General features: G+C 43.1%; 1 protein-coding gene across 1 annotated transcript; it reads left to right on the forward strand.

The window, feature by feature from the left end:
* Positions 1–2: 2 nt before the first annotated feature.
* Positions 3–13,375, forward strand: Golt1b (golgi transport 1B). Its single transcript, XM_034512181.2, has 5 exons — positions 3–161; positions 4,931–5,022; positions 6,528–6,706; positions 9,004–9,085; positions 11,063–13,375. The coding sequence occupies exons 1-5, from the start codon at positions 137–139 to the stop codon at positions 11,099–11,101; spliced, it is 417 nt and encodes a 138-aa protein (XP_034368072.1). The 5' UTR covers positions 3–136; the 3' UTR covers positions 11,102–13,375.
* Positions 13,376–16,782: the final 3,407 nt, after the last annotated feature.

The raw sequence follows: 16,782 nt of genomic DNA on the forward strand, positions 1-16,782 counted from the left end.
TTGCGGCTCAGCGGCGGCAGCTGCGTGTTTCCGGAAGACGTGGCGGCTCGGGCCCGGGCGGCGTCGCCGAGGCTCTTCTCCGGACTAGGCTTCGCAGCGTGTGCCCCGAGGCACCGCCGTCCTCGCCGCCGCCGCCATGATCTCCCTCACGGATACGCAGAGTAAGCGCTGCCGGGTCCCCGCGTTGGCCGGTGTTCCCGCCGCAGCCTCTGCTCCGCCCCACAATGAATGGAACGAGCGCGGCGTGGGGCGGCGGCCCGCGGGAGGGAGGGGGTCGCTACGGGAGGACCGCCGACCTGACCCGGCTCAAGTGGTGCCGCCGCCTTCGCCCCCTCTCCCCCCTCCCGTGACATGGATCCGCCGCCGTACCAAGTTTCGGGGTGGCGGGAATGGGACTGCCCGCCTGTGCCTAGCCTCCTGCAAGGCTGGCGTGGTCGGGGGCGTAGAGAGCGGTGTTCGCGGTGATCAGACACTACTGTTACTAACCTACCCAAAATTCCCTTGCAAGAACTTCGGTTTACCTCCCGCTTAACTTTCAACCAAGTTTACTAATTTTAAAGTCACTTTGTGCTCAGAGCATTGACTTTGATGTTTTAGATTTCTGGGTTAGGAGTCAGGATCACACTGGAGGTAAATGAGGCTGCCCTTGCGCTCATTGTGTCAAGGCTAGCCTCCCCACTTGCAATCCTTCTGCCTCCGTCTCTAAAGTTCTGAGGTTACAAGCATGAAGGACCCTGAGTGTCTGTATAGGTAAAGGATTTCTTTATTAGTGTTGTATACAGTGCTTCGTGGTGTGTTTTAGCAGCTGTTTCTGCCTAGCTCATTCTGATCAGCTTTGCTGTCTTGTCTTTTTTGTGACCCCAGAGATTAGAGCATCCCAGCCAAGTGTTCTCCAGACTAGCCGAGTGTTAGCCCTGGCTCCATCATTTTCACTGTGATTTTGACATTTTTCTACCTTTTCTTGTCAATCTTAATTAGTTTTCTGTTCATGCGTCTACCCAAGAGGTTTACTTTTTAAAGATACTTGTATGGGTGTGACGTCTTTTGCCATACTTTGGCTCGTTGCCATGAACTTGGTTTCTTCAGACTCTATAGTCACCTTAGATTTTCAAGATTCTAACATCCCACCGAAGTGAAACAAAAGTCTTCTATGAAGTTATTCTTGAGTGGAGTTTGAAGATTTAAATTCAAGTCGTGGCTCTGGGCAGTGGTGGCACATGCCTTTAATCCCAGCACTTGGGAGGCAGAGGCAGGCGGATTTCTGAGTTCTAAGCCAGCCTGGTCTACAGAGTGAGTTCCAGGACTACACAGAGAAACCCTGTCTCAAACAAAAAACAAACCAAGTCGTGGCACTCTGGAATGTCACAGATCCTTTCTGATTCCACACCCTGGCAGTCCATTCTGTGTCTTACTGTGGACTGTACAGCTACCTTTTCTAGCCCATGGATGCTGTCTATTGGTCCAGTCAGGCTCATTTAGTTCTAGTCAGAAATAAGTGTTCTTTTTTTTCCCCCTACTGTCACTAAGTCTTATGAACTTGTTTCAGTTTACTGCAACATGTAGTTATACAGATAAGAGTGCTCTTAATTGTTTTTTTAATGTGTTTTTTTAACATGCATGTGGAGGCCGGAGTCATAGCATCCTGCTGGAGCTGGAGCTACAGAAGGTTTTTAGCTGCCTGATGTGGATGCTGGAAACCAAGTTGGATCCTCCAGAAGAGCAGTTTTTATTACTTACATGTTTAATTCTTACACCAGCATAGGAAGGCAGACATGGACCATTTATGAATTGGAACATGTAAGGTATTCAGTTACACACAAAGGCAGAAAAAGCCATGGTACTGGGATTACTGACTTAGAAACCTTTGTTCTTTCCACTGTAGTACTAGCTTCTGAGGAGACTTGATGTAAACATTCCCATCTTGGGACGGTACAAGTCTTTGGCATATAAATTACCCTGTGCTTGGGGCAGAGAATGTCACTCCAACAAAACTAACACAGTGGGTAATTGGATTCTGGACAGAAGAAGCTGCTTTCCCCTTGTTTTACCAGATTTCTTGGGATGGTGAAATTCTGTGATGTTCACTTGTTCATTTTCTGAGGTGAGATGGTGAGTTACAGCCAGTGGTTAAGGAACCAGAGCACGTCAGATTCAGATTGTATCTGTGCTTGTTGACTGTGGGGTTGAACCAGTAGCAGCCCAGAAAGATGCCAGCATGAGTCATGGCTTTCAGATATGAGGAGGTTGATCAAGCTCTGAGCAGAGTCAAGTGGATGACAGTTCATGATTGGCTGAAGATGCTATAGTACACCCTCCCCCATCCCAGCAGAACCTAAAGAAATGCCAAGACTTACTCAGGGAGATGAAATGGGGACAGCTTCCAGCTTACATCTGAATTGTCACACTAAGTGCAATGCTGCTATGCTGTTTGTTTTACTTAGTTGAACTCTTCCGTTTCTTAAAGGAATGTGATGAGGAAGGTGGGGCTGCTCTCAGTCTGTGAAGGTGTCCCCATCACTAAAATGTCAGCTGTGATTGACAATGGACTAAACTTTATAAAATAAATATAGACTTTATAAAATAAATGGTCTTTCTTTATAAAATTTCTTCAGTAGACCTTTCTTTATGCTAGCTAATATATCATATTGCTTTTATCAAGCTTTATTTTTTATAGTCAGAAAAAATAAAGATAGATTATATTTTCCCAAGTATGATTCAAGCAGGAAGCCCACTGCACATGTAGGCCTTTTGACTTCAGAGAACTTGCAGATGGATGAGGACAGGGACAGAGGGAAAGGTGGAGGTGAGAAACGGGTGTGATGAGGCTTTGACCTCTTTCATGGGGGATTCCTGGCAGCACTGGGCTGGTGCCAGCGTGGCAGGAAAGTCCACAGGCAGCTGTCGCCTTCAACCTGCACTTCATGAATCAAGGCTGACTGTGGAATGAGAAAACTGGGTCTGGAGTCTCCCTGCTGCCTGGTGTGGCTGCTTTCCACACTGATGCTTAGGTACAGCAACCAGGAGTGGGCTACTTATGGGAAACTTGAGCCTCAGAACTTTGTTAAGGGAATCATAAGGCACTGGGGGCCCTGCGCTGTGAACGGCCTCCTGAGTGTCTTTTCCACTGCAGCTAACTCTTAAAAAATCTGGTACCTACTGGGTTGTTCTAGACTAAGATTAAATTTAAATCACTTATGTTCTGCACATTCCAGTACCCTTGAGTTTAGTGAGTATGTTTTTAACTGTAGGTAAAAATATTTATAATGGTTAAAATGGATAGATACTTAACAGTAGTTTGATTTGGGGCACCTTGAATCTCCTCTCTACATGTTATCTTCCAACCCTAAAGTGATGTGATTCTGACTACAGTCCAGTGAGACTGGGAGGATTGTAAATTGTATATTCTCTGGGAAGTACTTCATAGTACCTGACTCCAGACAGGCTCTCAATGCATAGGAACAATTTCCATATCGTTTCCTTCCTTTATTTTTAAACTTGAGGAATGCTTTAACAGTGTGTGTGTGTGTGTGTGTGTGTGTGTGTGTGTGTACGTGTGTGTGTACACGTGCCACGTGCACTTTGTGGCCAGATTGACATCTTGTTCAATCATTCTCGATACATACATACATACACACACACACACACACACACACACACACACACACACACACACGACAGGATCTCCCGCTGAACCTGGAGCTCACTGATTTGGCTAGACTGCCTGGCCACTGAGTTTCAGAATCCCCATCTATGCTTCACCAAGCCGGGGGTTACAGGCATGAACCACCATGTCTGACTTTTTATGTAGATGTTCGGGATCTGAATTCAGGTCCTCGTGCTTGATTTCCATCTTCATAAATGAACATCTTGGATGTTGCATCATGCAGATAATTTGTGAACTCAAAGGTGGTCACATTCAGATCCCTGGACTGTTACTTAAGAGAGTTTCACTTCTGTCTTCCTCTATATTTTTCCCTAGGAAATTAGAGTCTAACACCTAAATAATTGCCTTAGGAAATTCTCCTGAGACATTTGAGCAAGAAAGTATTCCTTTGGTCTTTACATCTCAAATACATTTAAATAAGAATGGTGGGTAGACAGGTTTGTAAATTCTTTCAGAATAATTTTAGAATCAAAATGGAAGATAGTATCAAAAAACTTAGGACATGGAGATGTAGAAAGAGGTAAAGGTAATAAAATGTCAGCTCATCAGAGCCCCACCCCCATCCCCACGTTGAGAGGATGTGTTGTAACTGGCCTGGATTTTAGCTCTCTAGAGCTGAAGGGAAAATAATAACAGGTCAGAAAACAACAATTCTTTAAATAAAAAAAGCAAGCTATCCTCTAACAGCTAAAGCAGTGTGACTGAGAGATAGATGGCAGATTTGGCATTGTGACATTAACACGAGTGTATCTGGCCTCGTACTGAAGGTAAGGCCTAGGGAATGCAAGGCCAATACAACATTTTGATACAGGATAGGCTTCTTTAAACTGTGCCCACCACTGTATTCAGTCCCTACAGCAGCCCTTGGGCTCTCCTACTGACTTGTTAGTTTCTAGGTAAAGCAGCAAAAATGTAGGCTAGGTTAAGATTTCAGGTTTTAACTTTAAACATGACATTGGTAGTGTAAAGTTTGTAGGTGATAGTTAAAGCCTGTGCATGTTTGTCTAAGTCAGAGTGGGTTTTATAGGTAAAAATGTATATAAGCAGAAGTTTAGAGTCTTTTCCTGTCTCCTGCCTAAGAACTAGCGATTCTCCTCTTCCTGATTTACATTTGGCTGTAGAACTGTTGGTGCTGCCTCACTTTGTAGTGATCTTGATGCTGGAGTCTGGGCTGCTGGGTTGGGGACCTGTAGCATTTTGTGCTGGGTTTATGGGGATGTCAGGGACCTGATTCTTCTTTGTTTTTAACCATATGGTTTCTTGCAGAAATTGGCATGGGCTTAACAGGATTCGGAGTGTTTTTCCTGTTCTTTGGAATGATTCTCTTTTTTGACAAAGCACTGCTGGCTATTGGAAATGTAAGTCTTTGAATGTGTGTCTTTTAAATTTTCACCAGGCAGCTTTATCTACTAGTAATATGCTGCTTTTTAATCATAGGAAATGAATGTCAGGTTCACTGTTTGCAGCAGCAGTGAACCCTCAGCTCTGTGTGACTAGCAGACAAGCTTAAGAAGGTTCTCACTAGGTTTATTACTCTAATAAGTTTGTGGTGGGATTTACAATGGGTTAAATGAGTGATAGCCCTGAATAGGAGATGGAGGCAGCTGACCTAGCGAGGCACAGTGCCTTAGGCCTGTATGCTCAACACATAAAAAACTGACATAGGATAGCCACAAATTTAAAGCTATCCTGGGCTACAGAAAAAGATGCTGTCTCAAAAAGTAAAAGAAATAAGACTTGCTAGCCCCTTCCCTTAGTAAACTTATGAAAATATTTAACGAGAATTTCTAAGACTGTACATGTGATTAAACTGTGTAAACAGATTTTTAATAATTTAAAAGTACATCTTTTTGCCATGAGATGGCTCAGTGGGTAAATGGGCTTGCCACCAGCCAATCTCTGAAACCTATTTGATGAAAGAAGAAACCCAACTCCTCCAAGCTAGCCTCTAGCCTGCCTGCACATGCCCCCATACAGGTAAATAAGTGAATAAATCAATTACTTCTTTTCCTGAATACTTGGCTGTGGTGTTAGCTAGACTCCTTAGAAACAGCATGCCTTGTTTGCTTGCTTATGTACTGCCCTGCCCGTGTGTTGGGAGGTTGTGCAGGAGCTCCAGAAGTAAGCCATCCCCCTTGGGAGAAGGTGGAGAAGTCATTGCAAGATATTAGATGTTTTTGAAGTCTGTGGCCTATTTTAATTAAAGAGAGAAAGGGTAACAAAGTTGATGTTTTAAGCCGGTGGTATTAACAGCACTGCTGTCTGGGAATGAGACACTTAGCTTGCTGTGTATTGGTAAGTCACAATGGTTTTCTGAGGAAAGCTAATGGGGGAAGTACTTCCCACACAGTGAAAGAGAAACAAGCTCGGGGGTGAGCTCTTATCCACAGGTGGATCACTTCTGCCCATGCGCTCTTCTCCTGGGCTTCACACTGATCTAATGCTGACTACATAGCCATCACCCAAATCTTCCATTCCTAGAAACCTCCATACCCCACAGAGACAGTTGCAGAGTCAGGGAATACATTTGAGCAACACAATAAAAGCTGGCTGGCCATCCAGGCCTTGAATAGGCCTTTTTCTTTCCTATCCAGTCAAGCTGGAGCCTGCTATAGAGGTGGATCCCTCATGCCGTTGCATCCTCCTCCTTCTCTGAATGGAGATAGACAAAGAATGAGGCCAGTGAAGGCAGCCAGGACTTCAGCTTGCTCACCCCACTCCCTGCTCTTACTGCTGGCCATAAGTGCAGGACTCTGGCATTTGTTACATCAAAGGCCAGTCAAACTCCCTCACTGTGGAACTGTCTCCTGGTTCTTCTGCAGTGTCCAACCCTTCTCTGTGTTTCATTGTCTTTCTCTCCTAGGTTCTGTTTGTGGCTGGTTTGGCTTTTGTTATTGGTCTAGAAAGAACGTTCAGATTCTTCTTCCAGAAGCACAAAGTAAAAGCCACTGGATTTTTCCTGGGTGGTGTGTTCGTGGTCCTTATTGGCTGGCCTTTGATAGGCATGATCTTCGAGATTTATGGATTCTTTCTCTTGTTCAGGTGAGGCCCTTTTTTCTTTCTTTCTTTCTTTCTTTTTTTTTTTTTTTTTTTTTTGGTGAGCCATAGTCTCAGATGACTATTACAGAAACCCAAGGACTAGTGTGGGAGACTCTCTTCCTGAATGACCACTGCTTATATTGAGTTTTTATTATAAGTTTAGGTCAGTCAACTAAAAACTGTTTTCTAAATGTAAATGACTGCCTGGGTGAGATAGTAAAGTATTTATAAAATATCTTCATTGCTACAAAATTAATTTTATTGCGGTTTGTAAAGTATATACAGGGTTTGGCATTTCTAACATGATGGATAGATACATGGATCTGTCATTTTGTAATGTTGCTTCATAGTGGCTACTATTTGGTGGCAGCATGTTCAGTGTATGTGTGTGGTAAGCAGTCCTGTAGTGAGCACACTGGGAATGCCGGTAAGCAGTCCGGTGGTGAGCACACTGGGAATGCCGGTAAGCAGTCCGGTAGTGAGCACACTGGGAATGCCGGTACGCAGTCTGGTAGTGAGCACACTGGGAATGCCGGTAAGCAGTCTGGTGTGAGCACACTGGGAATGCCTGTCAGTTGCTAGCTTGCAGGAGCAAGTTAGCCAGAAAACAGTGTGTGTGAGAAGACAGTGCCCAGCAACACTGTTTGTATTTATTTTTAAAATGCCAGGCACAGTGTCACCTAAAACATAAAAATGAATTAAGTACCAAACCTGTCTTAGGGGAGCTACCATTTCTGATATGGAAAACTGACTGTAAAGGCCCCAGAAATGCAGAGATAATGTCATGTCACCACAGAAGGACATAGAATATTCTAAGAGCATGGTAGGGAGGAGCTTATCCAGGAAGAAGAAGGAATGTTTGGATAAGCTGAGTCTTAAGGAACGAATAAGAGCTCATCCTGTAAGTCAGCATGGAGAGGGTGGTTGACTGACAGGGATAGACTGAGTTGTGAAAGCTGTTGTTTGTTCTGCAAAGGAGAGCTGGTCCCCATGGGAGTGGGCCACAAGCCAGAAGAGGCTGCAGACGTCTGAGGTGCTTATTGTCTTACCAGATTTAGGCTGAAGAGCAGTGTCTGCCACAGAGAGGCAGGGAGGGACACAACAGATGCTTAAGCCAGAAACAGTTGATCCAGGAAGGCATTTCTGGGAGAATACTCATCAGGCTGACGTGCACATCAGGATTCAGTGAGATCGCTCTGCCTAAACTCACCGCTGAGCTGAGGACAGACCTGAGTTGGATCCCCAGGACCTACGTGGTGGAATTAGAGAGCTGAATGCTCACACAAGCTCACATGCACACATTAATAGAAAAAAAATTAGGGTGCATTTAGGAAAGAACAATTGGAGATAGAAAAAAAATATTTAAAAGGCTCAGACTTGGTACACAGTATAAAGTTAGGAGATTGAACATTGACTGTTTGCCATTTGAAGTGGTAAAAAGGTAAAGACAACAGAGAAGGCAGTGAAGGTCAAAAGACCAGAGTGGGCCCTTGATAGAACAAGATGCTGTCATGTGTTGGTAAATTGCATTAATACATTGGCTTCCTGATTTCAAGAAGCTTCTGGCAAAAACCCTTGTGCTTCTGTTGGGTTTTGTTTGTTCTGAGGGAGTCTGGGCTTGAGATCTAGAGTCAAGGTTCTCTGTGGTTCTTTCTCCAAATACATATAACCCTCAATAGCAGCATGTGAAGCCACCTGTTATGTTTTTAAAGATACCTTTAACAATCCACTTGAGCCTACATGTTTTTGAAGCATGTGCCTAGAGGGCCGTAAAAGCTGTTCCTCTGTGGTGGCAACAGTCACTTCCTGTGGGTTCAGAGTTGAAGCTGGTGCTTATTAACCTTTCTTCACTATGATACTTTCATCCCTGTGAACTGCATTTTAAGACCCAAATGCAGTTTATTTCTTTAGCATTTTCAAACGGTGTTTTTTCGTGGGTTCGCTGATCCACAGTTAAACTAAGAGGCTGTGTCACTTCAGTGGCCATGTATCCACCCCAGAAACTGACATGATGTGAGCCTCCCCACTGGTAGGAGTACTGTCAGTGTTGTGCTCATGGTTTTATACAGCCCATTTCTTCCGGTTACGCCTCCCCTCTCCTATTGTCGCCAGCAGTAGAATAGAAAGCCAAGGTCTGATCACAGCACATCCAGGTCCCATTGTATTCTGGGCACCATTTTACCAGCAATCCAGTTGTTTACTGCACTTGTAACTAGTGACTGGAGTATTCATCTTCCTTGGCTCGTGGTCCCTCCTGGTAGAGAGTATGAGGTCTAATTGCCTTGTCTTCATCCTCCCAGGGGCTTTTTTCCCGTGGTTGTTGGCTTTATCAGAAGAGTACCTGTCCTTGGATCCCTCCTAAATCTACCTGGAATCAGATCAGTAAGTAGTCACCTATTTAAAAAAGCATTTTTAAGAACCACCCAGTTGAATGGATTATGATGCTTTTCACTGAGAGTTTGAATCATTGATGTGATTGCATAATTATGGTATAAATGATTGTGTCACATGGATCCTGGTTACCATGAAAACCAGAAACTAGTCATTCTTAGACCTATGAGACCTGACATTTTGTTTGAACATCCCATTTTTAGTATTGTTTTCTATTTTGATGTTACCCCAATTGATAATGCTAAGCTACTTTTATGAATTGATAAGTAATAGCCTGTATTCAGAGTGTACTCTGGATGTTTGATACTAACCTGCCATGGGAGCTGCCATCTCTTATGGGGTCTCAGAGGCTTCTCAGGACATACCTGCCGTCCTTGTACACACCTCTATGATCACATTTCCCTGTTGTAATTATCAAGAAGAGAGCTCCAGACCTGTGACCATAGCAGAGGTGAATGGCTGTTAGCCATTCTTCCCCAAGGCCAGCACAACACCTGCCACTCAGGATAAAAATGCCAAACATCTTCCCCAAGGGAATGAATGAAAGGTGCTAGTGTCTGAGGTCAGTCCCAGCCAATCTCAAGACAACTCCAGGTGACTTCATCTTAGCCATTGTTCTTAATCTGAAAACCTAATGAGATCGTGAACTGTGGAGATGGTGCTGGACAGAGAGTCCCCTGAGAGAAGACAGTGCTTTGGGCTCAGAGCAGCTCGTGTCAGAAGTCACCTGCCGAAGAATCTTTTGTAGTTCCATACTCGTGCAGAACAACTGGGTTAAAGCCCAAAATGCTTTAGAGAGGCTCAATGAGTCTGTGTAGAAATTGCAGAGAGAAACAGGACTTCTAGAAGGAGGGATACTCCTGTAAGCCCAGTCCCATTCCACACCAGGTCAATCTTAGAAGCAGAATAGCCCTCCTGCCACAGCCTGGGTATTTGCAGTTACCTATGAAGAACACATACATTGTTTTTTTGTTTTTTTTGCCACTGAAATTTATTTTAAAGTTCTAGTGACTCCACATACACTCTGGCAGTCACCTCTTTAGGATCATTTCAAAGGTTAGTATGTCAGCTTGGGGTGGGGTGCACAGAGGCTCCATTTGTCCATTTTACCAGACTCAATGTAGATACTGTTTCTATAGAGAACGGATTTACTTAGACCTGTAGTTGTACTAGCTTACGAATTCTGTTGCGATTGTGTAAGTGAGCAGTCAGTACAGTAGGAATCTGCAGTCATTGCCTGAGTAGCAGTGTGAAGCGTAAGGACGAAGGCCCTGCTGCCTAGAACACACAGCGCTCTACGTAGCAGCATTGCCTCTGATCGTGTACACACTACCATCTGGATGCTGAAGAAAGACAGACTGTCTGATTTGGGATGGAGTAGCCAAAGTTAATAACCGTTTACGTGAATGTTCATTGAAGTTCTTATTTGAAAATTACAAATTTACATTGGCAACACTGAGTGTTTCAGTCCTTGCCCACTTCAGGATGGTGTCCAGAATGCTCAGTTAACATATTCTTAGTTAATAGCTGTTGTTGATTACTGAACTTAACTGAGTTAAATCTGTTTGTCCAAAGACCACATAGGCCCAGAAGAGATGCCCAGGAATGGTCAGTGGAAATATCTTACTGGGTTCACTACTGCATGCGTGGCTGGCATTTCAGTCTTTTTCTTTCTGTTGAGCTAGCAGTGTCAGTGTCATTTTATTATTTTACTCATTGTGCTGCATTTTTCATGTTTCACCCAAAAATTCATGTGTATAACATGTCATGCAAAAGCGACTTTTAAAGAAAATAATTTTATACACATCTGAGAAGATGGTGGTTGGGCACCATCCAGTTAATGACTGTCAGTCATGCCTCAAATTCCTGCAAATGTTGTAAAACTGGATGTTTTAAACCAGCATCTAAAGGGTTTAGTCAGTGCTCGAATTCCCTCTGACTCTGACTCTGTTTTTTTTCTCCTTACAGTTCGTAGACAAAGTTGGAGAAAGCAACAATATGGTATAACAGCAAGGGAACTGAAGAACTTAAATACTGTATTATTTATAAAACCCTTTTGAAGAATATTCAGCACAAAGTTAAATTTCATGAACTAGCGTATAAAGTTCCTTACAGAAGTTTAAAATGTACACCCTCCAAAGTCCCAACAGCTGTGGCAGAAGCGCGGCAGGCTCGTGAGACCTGCGATCGGAAGATGGAGAGGATGGAGCCTATTCCGATGCTTAGTGACTTGAGAAGGCTGTTTCTTAGTCTTGCTGCAATATTTGAGACAGCCGTTCATAGAGAACCATGGTGTCTGTTACTTTTTCTTTTTTTTAGAAGATTCAGGAACACCAGTAGGCATTTGATTTTTTTTTTTTTTTTTTTTTATGATGTCCATTGTGATGGCCCAGGTATATCTAGGTGTGCTGGGTTTCTAATAACGATGCCTGGATTGGATTGGATTATGTCGTCTCCATGTGTCAGCCCAAGGAAGCCCAGTTTCATGTGTGAATCACTTTTTTTTGTAAACATGGATAAAATAAAACTTTTGTGGTCCTTTTGAATCTTAATATTTTGGAGCCAGATAAAAATCTGAACTAGATAGTCATTTTTTAAATACACAGAGGTCATTCTGAGCTGTTACTTCCTCAATCATAGCTAACCACATTCTATCTTGATTATACAACATTCTGGAAACGCAGATATGGTCTGGGTGTGTTCGTACAATCTGTCCCACGCAGAGGCCGAGCAGAGCATTCTGACCACGGAGCAGTCTACTACAGAGGCTATGGGAGTCAGCTTCTGGGAACCTAAACATACACTCCGCGGGTTCTCCCATACCATGATGTAGTTTTTCTTGTTGGGTTCTTAGTGAAATTTGGCCATAGTTTCTCACCTTGTTTTCATGACTTAACAGTGACGTTGAAGGTGTGCAACGTGTTAAAGGTTTTTCTGTGACTGAGAAGGGCTGATGATTTAATCTTCATTTTTTTTCCCTCTTATTTTCAGCTTTATTGTAGTATCCAAAAATCAGCATGTACCGCATCTGCTTCCCTCGCTTTTCTCCACCTGAGTTAGGAAGGAAGACACCCCTGTTGAAACATGTAAACGCTTTTCTGTTACAACTAAACTGGCCGTAGCTTCTCATGAACATGATGCTGAGGGAACACACTGTTCCCATCTGTTGCTGGTTTGCCCACAGGAACGGTGATGGTTTCCTTCCTTGCGCAAGGATTTAGCTTTTCTGTTGGACATGGGAGCACTTCGTCAGACACAGTACTATTTATCTTACCACTAATGATTGCACTATTTATTTTTAATGGTCTCGAAGCTTTTTAATGCATAAAATCATAATTGAAATTGTATTTATTTACAAACCATTTCTACAAGACATTACAATGTTGTTTTTAGTTCAATCTCGCAGTGCCAGGAGAATCCCCAGCCTTGCCTGTCTGCAGAAGGAAGGACTGGTTCATAGTAGGATGGTTTGTTCTTATGGATCACTGTCATGTTTGGTACTTGCATCCGACTCTGCGGTATAACCTGTGAAAACTCGATAAGTGGAGAATCCTACCTCAATAGCTCAAGGGATAATAAAAGACCTGGCGTTGTGTCTCATGTTCCTCAAAAAGTCACACCTTTCCTGAAATGTCAGTGCTGTGCTTTGAGAACTAACCTGTGTAAGGTGCCCTGTAGATTTATAATGGGCTTTGGCCTGTATAATTGACAGTGGCTAGATCTCACTCCTGTTAGAGCAAGTCTGCCATTTTACTCCTTTGTAGACATGACCCCACCAAAGTGGGTTTTGCACTACAGCAAACCTCCCCTTTCAGCAGTCTGATTTCAGAAAACACTGGACCTGAGAAGACATGAGAGGCTCATGGTCCTTATTGAGGTGGAGGGCTGAGGTGGCTTTCAGTTTAGGGTGAGTCTGCAGTGAACCTGGACTGTTGGCCACACTGTGTTTCTCAGTCAGAATCTTGAGGCTCTGCTTTTAAACGAAGCAGCCCTCAGACTTCTGGAAGCCCTACTATGGGTTCCCTTAACCCCGCCCCCTTCTAAAGTGAGCCTTCTGTCTTTCCCCCCAGATGGAGGACATGGTCCAGTACTCAGCCTTAAGTGTTTCTGTCATGTTCAAATGTATCTTCTGTAACAGAAACATACTTGCAATGTTTCTTTTCCCTTATAATGCTCTGGAATTCAGCTGCTTTAGAAGTCTCATGGTCAATTATATATTCTAACAATGGCATATTGTAAATACACTTGTCTTACCTCAATAAAAGGGTACTTTTCTATTCATTGGTGGTCAAGTTTATCTTTACTTTGAGGTTTTAAAACTTAAGTAACACTATAAAATAGCCTACCTTATTTTAAAAATTGGTCATTGTCCACTTTAGTCTGTCAAATGCCCTTGGACATGTTTATATCCAAATTGCTTGAATGCAGTCATATAACAACTATATTCCCCAAAACATTTGGAAGCTATTTAAATGTATAAAAGAATTTTGAGTGGATTGAGAGCTAACACAGGAGTTCTGAGCTCTTGGAGGGATTCAGATTTGGTTCCTTAAAACTTATGTTGAGGCTCACAACCTTCAGTACCTGCATGTTCGGAGGATCTGATGATGTCCTCTTGGGTCTTCTGGCACCAGGCATATATGCAGAGCACACCCATGCAGGCAAAACACTCATATACATAAATGAATATTCATTGCCTTGAGCCATATACTGTTTTTAAAACCGGCAAACTCCTCTGGGCATATTGGTACATACAGACAGGTTCCTGTGAGTTCTGGGCAGTCAGGGCTAAGTAGGTACTTTGAAAAGCAAGCAAATAAAAAAAAAAAAAAAAAAAAAAAAAAAACAACGGGTTGGACTCAAAAGATCTGCCAAGAATCAGACTTAGGCACTTAAAGCCCACAACCAAATGCCAGCCGGCAACTAGAAGACTCATAAGCCCTACCCATCGGAAATTTTTAACTAACACCTGCAAACATACTGAGTTGCTCTGAAACAGATGGTGATGAAGGAATGTCCAGACATCTGAGCCTTTTGAGCCTTGTATTTCCTTGCACTCAAGCTTTTAGGAGTGTTGAGCTTTCTTTCAGATGTGTGTCGTACATTCAAGTTCTCTAAATCCTAGGCTCTAGGACCCATAGAATGAGCAAAGGCTATGAAAGCGACTTAGGCTAGCTTGTAGGGAACAGCCTGATCATCACTGTCTGCACTGGGAAGAGATATGAGTCCTGGAGCTTCTGTCAGGCTAGATGCCTGATACCCAACGTGGTGAGGAAAGCTTGAATTCCTGGAGAGCTGCAGTTCTTCAGTCCGTGTTGAAAGGCCAGAGGAGCTGAGTTCCAAGAGCAGCAAAGGGGCTGGCTGTAGCAGGGACAGATAGACCACTTGCCTGTGTTCCGTTGGAGTCACTGCTGGAAGGTTCTGGCAACTTTCACAGGATGTTCCATGTTTCAGTCCTACAGTCCAGGAAGTTCCCTCCTGCCCACAACTGTCTCCTTGGCCGATTCCAATATTATCTCTGTCTTTGGAGGACAAAGGTGTCAGCATTAATTTGAGACTTTTCCCAATAAGTAAATAAATAAAAATTTTAAATGATTTCTTTTGCTATAATAAAAGGTGTTTCTTGTGGTGATGGTGGTGAATTGTTTCCTGTTTTTGTTTCATGTAAACCTCAAGATTCAGAACTGTCACTGCTCCTTGTGTAACAAGCTCACTGGATTTTTTTTATCACTACAGGTAGCCGGGGCTTTTTAGGACTGCCATTAATTACAGAATTTTAAAAAATGGGCAGTGAATTTTAAAATGAGTAGAGATTATTTTTAAGTTCAAAGGACTTAGAATACTTGTTTGTTTGTTTGTTTGTTTGTTTGAAAATGGAATTTATTATACTTTAATTCTTGTGACCTGGAAGAAGTGAGTCGTCATCCATAGTGTTTCCATCATAAAAATCTGTTAAAAGCATAAAAAACTAACAAAAAACAACTGCAGGCTTGTGTGCCACTAACTTGGATTTACTGCATCCTGTATTAAAACTTGATTCCAGTGAGTTTCGGTAGGAACTGTTAAGTATCTATCTCATCACTTGGGAGGCTGAAGCAGGAGGCTTGCCAAAAGTTCATGGCCAGCTTGAGCTAAAGAACGAAGTGTTACCTTGACTGATGATTTATTGGTGATAGATGATAGATAAGTGATGAGTGGATGGACAGACAGACGGACTGATGGTCTAGCACATCTCCCAAACCTTGTCTAGGGACCACATGTTCACTGAAGTAAGATGTGTGAAAATCACTGGCTGGCTGCAGTCCTTTCCTGTGACAGTTCTCAGTTGTGAGACTCTCAGTGCCACCAGCACATCTCACATTACCTCCTTACCTGCTGAACCAAGACAGCTGGATCTTCTGGGTCCCATTTACAGAAATTTCTACTTGTTTTACACTGATTCGAGAGCAAACGATTCTTAAGGTTCCTGTCTCTTAAGGTGTATATCCACCCTTGGCATTCTATAGCTGCAAATAAATGTTGACCCAATGCAAGTGGAGTCTCATCCAGCAATCCCTTTGCTGTCCCCTCCCTGCCCTAGTGTGTGGAAGTCCTTTTTGTGGGAGCAGAGGTCTCTCAGCCACAACATGAATGAGGTGAACGGTGAGCCCAGCAGAAGTCTACATCACACCCCACCTTTACACAAGGTGGCTTGTTCCCGGAGAGGAGGATGCTAGGACAATGGAAGTCTCTCTTCACATCTACAAGATGGTGTGCATCATTGATTCTTGGATCACCCTCTTTTTCATTGGGAAATAAAAGGACCAAGGCCTTATCTGGCCCCTTTCAGTGATATATCATATTATAATAATTATATTGTAATTAGAGCTAATATTATCAAGAACTCTTCTAAAGGGAAAGTAATGGAGGAAATTTGCTGCTAAGTGAATATATCTGAAAATATCAGTGTGCTTCAATCTCTGACATGGGAAACAGCTTATAATGATAGCAGTCAAAGCCTTGAGCCTTCTGCTGTGATTTTTGTGACTGGAGTTTTAATGCAAAAGCCCAGCTATGGCAACTCCAGCAGGCAATACCCAACTGAAAAGATACTTGTGAAAAGCTGAGAAAGGAGATGTTCTTCATGTGCACTGGGAAGGGTAATAAAGGGCCCCAGTGATCCCCAGTTAATCTTTGGGTAGGCTGATAGGAGTTGTAAGTTTCAACAGAGGAAGTGCAGGAGTGCAGGAGATATGCAGCCCTGTCTGTGTACAGCATGGCCCGGTAATGCTTCACTCAGTCTTAGTTCTGATTCTTTGGAGTCCAGAGAAGTCATTAACTGGCATACACCTGTAAATCCCAAAATTTGGGCAGTATCCTGGAAAACTTCTAAATGCCCTTCTCACATACATGACTGTGAGGTAGCCTCAAGTTCAGTGATATTGCAAGCACTAGTTCTGACACAACTCCCGCCCCTTGGCTGAGCACTCAACCAATTCAAATATATACAATTTAAGAGAATGTCACTTTAAACAGCAACAGGTGACTATTCGTCAAATGGAACCTGGGCATCCTAAAGCCAAGTTTCAAAATCCAAGTTGTCTTAGTGATGATGGCAAAATGGTCTTGAATGAACATACCTTAAAGAAAGGCGTAGGAGCCTATTTGATTAACAACATGCTTGTTCGTACTGTCAGCAGAAGAAAATT

The sequence above is a fragment of the Arvicanthis niloticus genome, chromosome 9 (assembly GCF_011762505.2).
Source record: "Arvicanthis niloticus isolate mArvNil1 chromosome 9, mArvNil1.pat.X, whole genome shotgun sequence".
Classification (NCBI taxonomy): Eukaryota; Metazoa; Chordata; class Mammalia; order Rodentia; family Muridae; genus Arvicanthis; species Arvicanthis niloticus.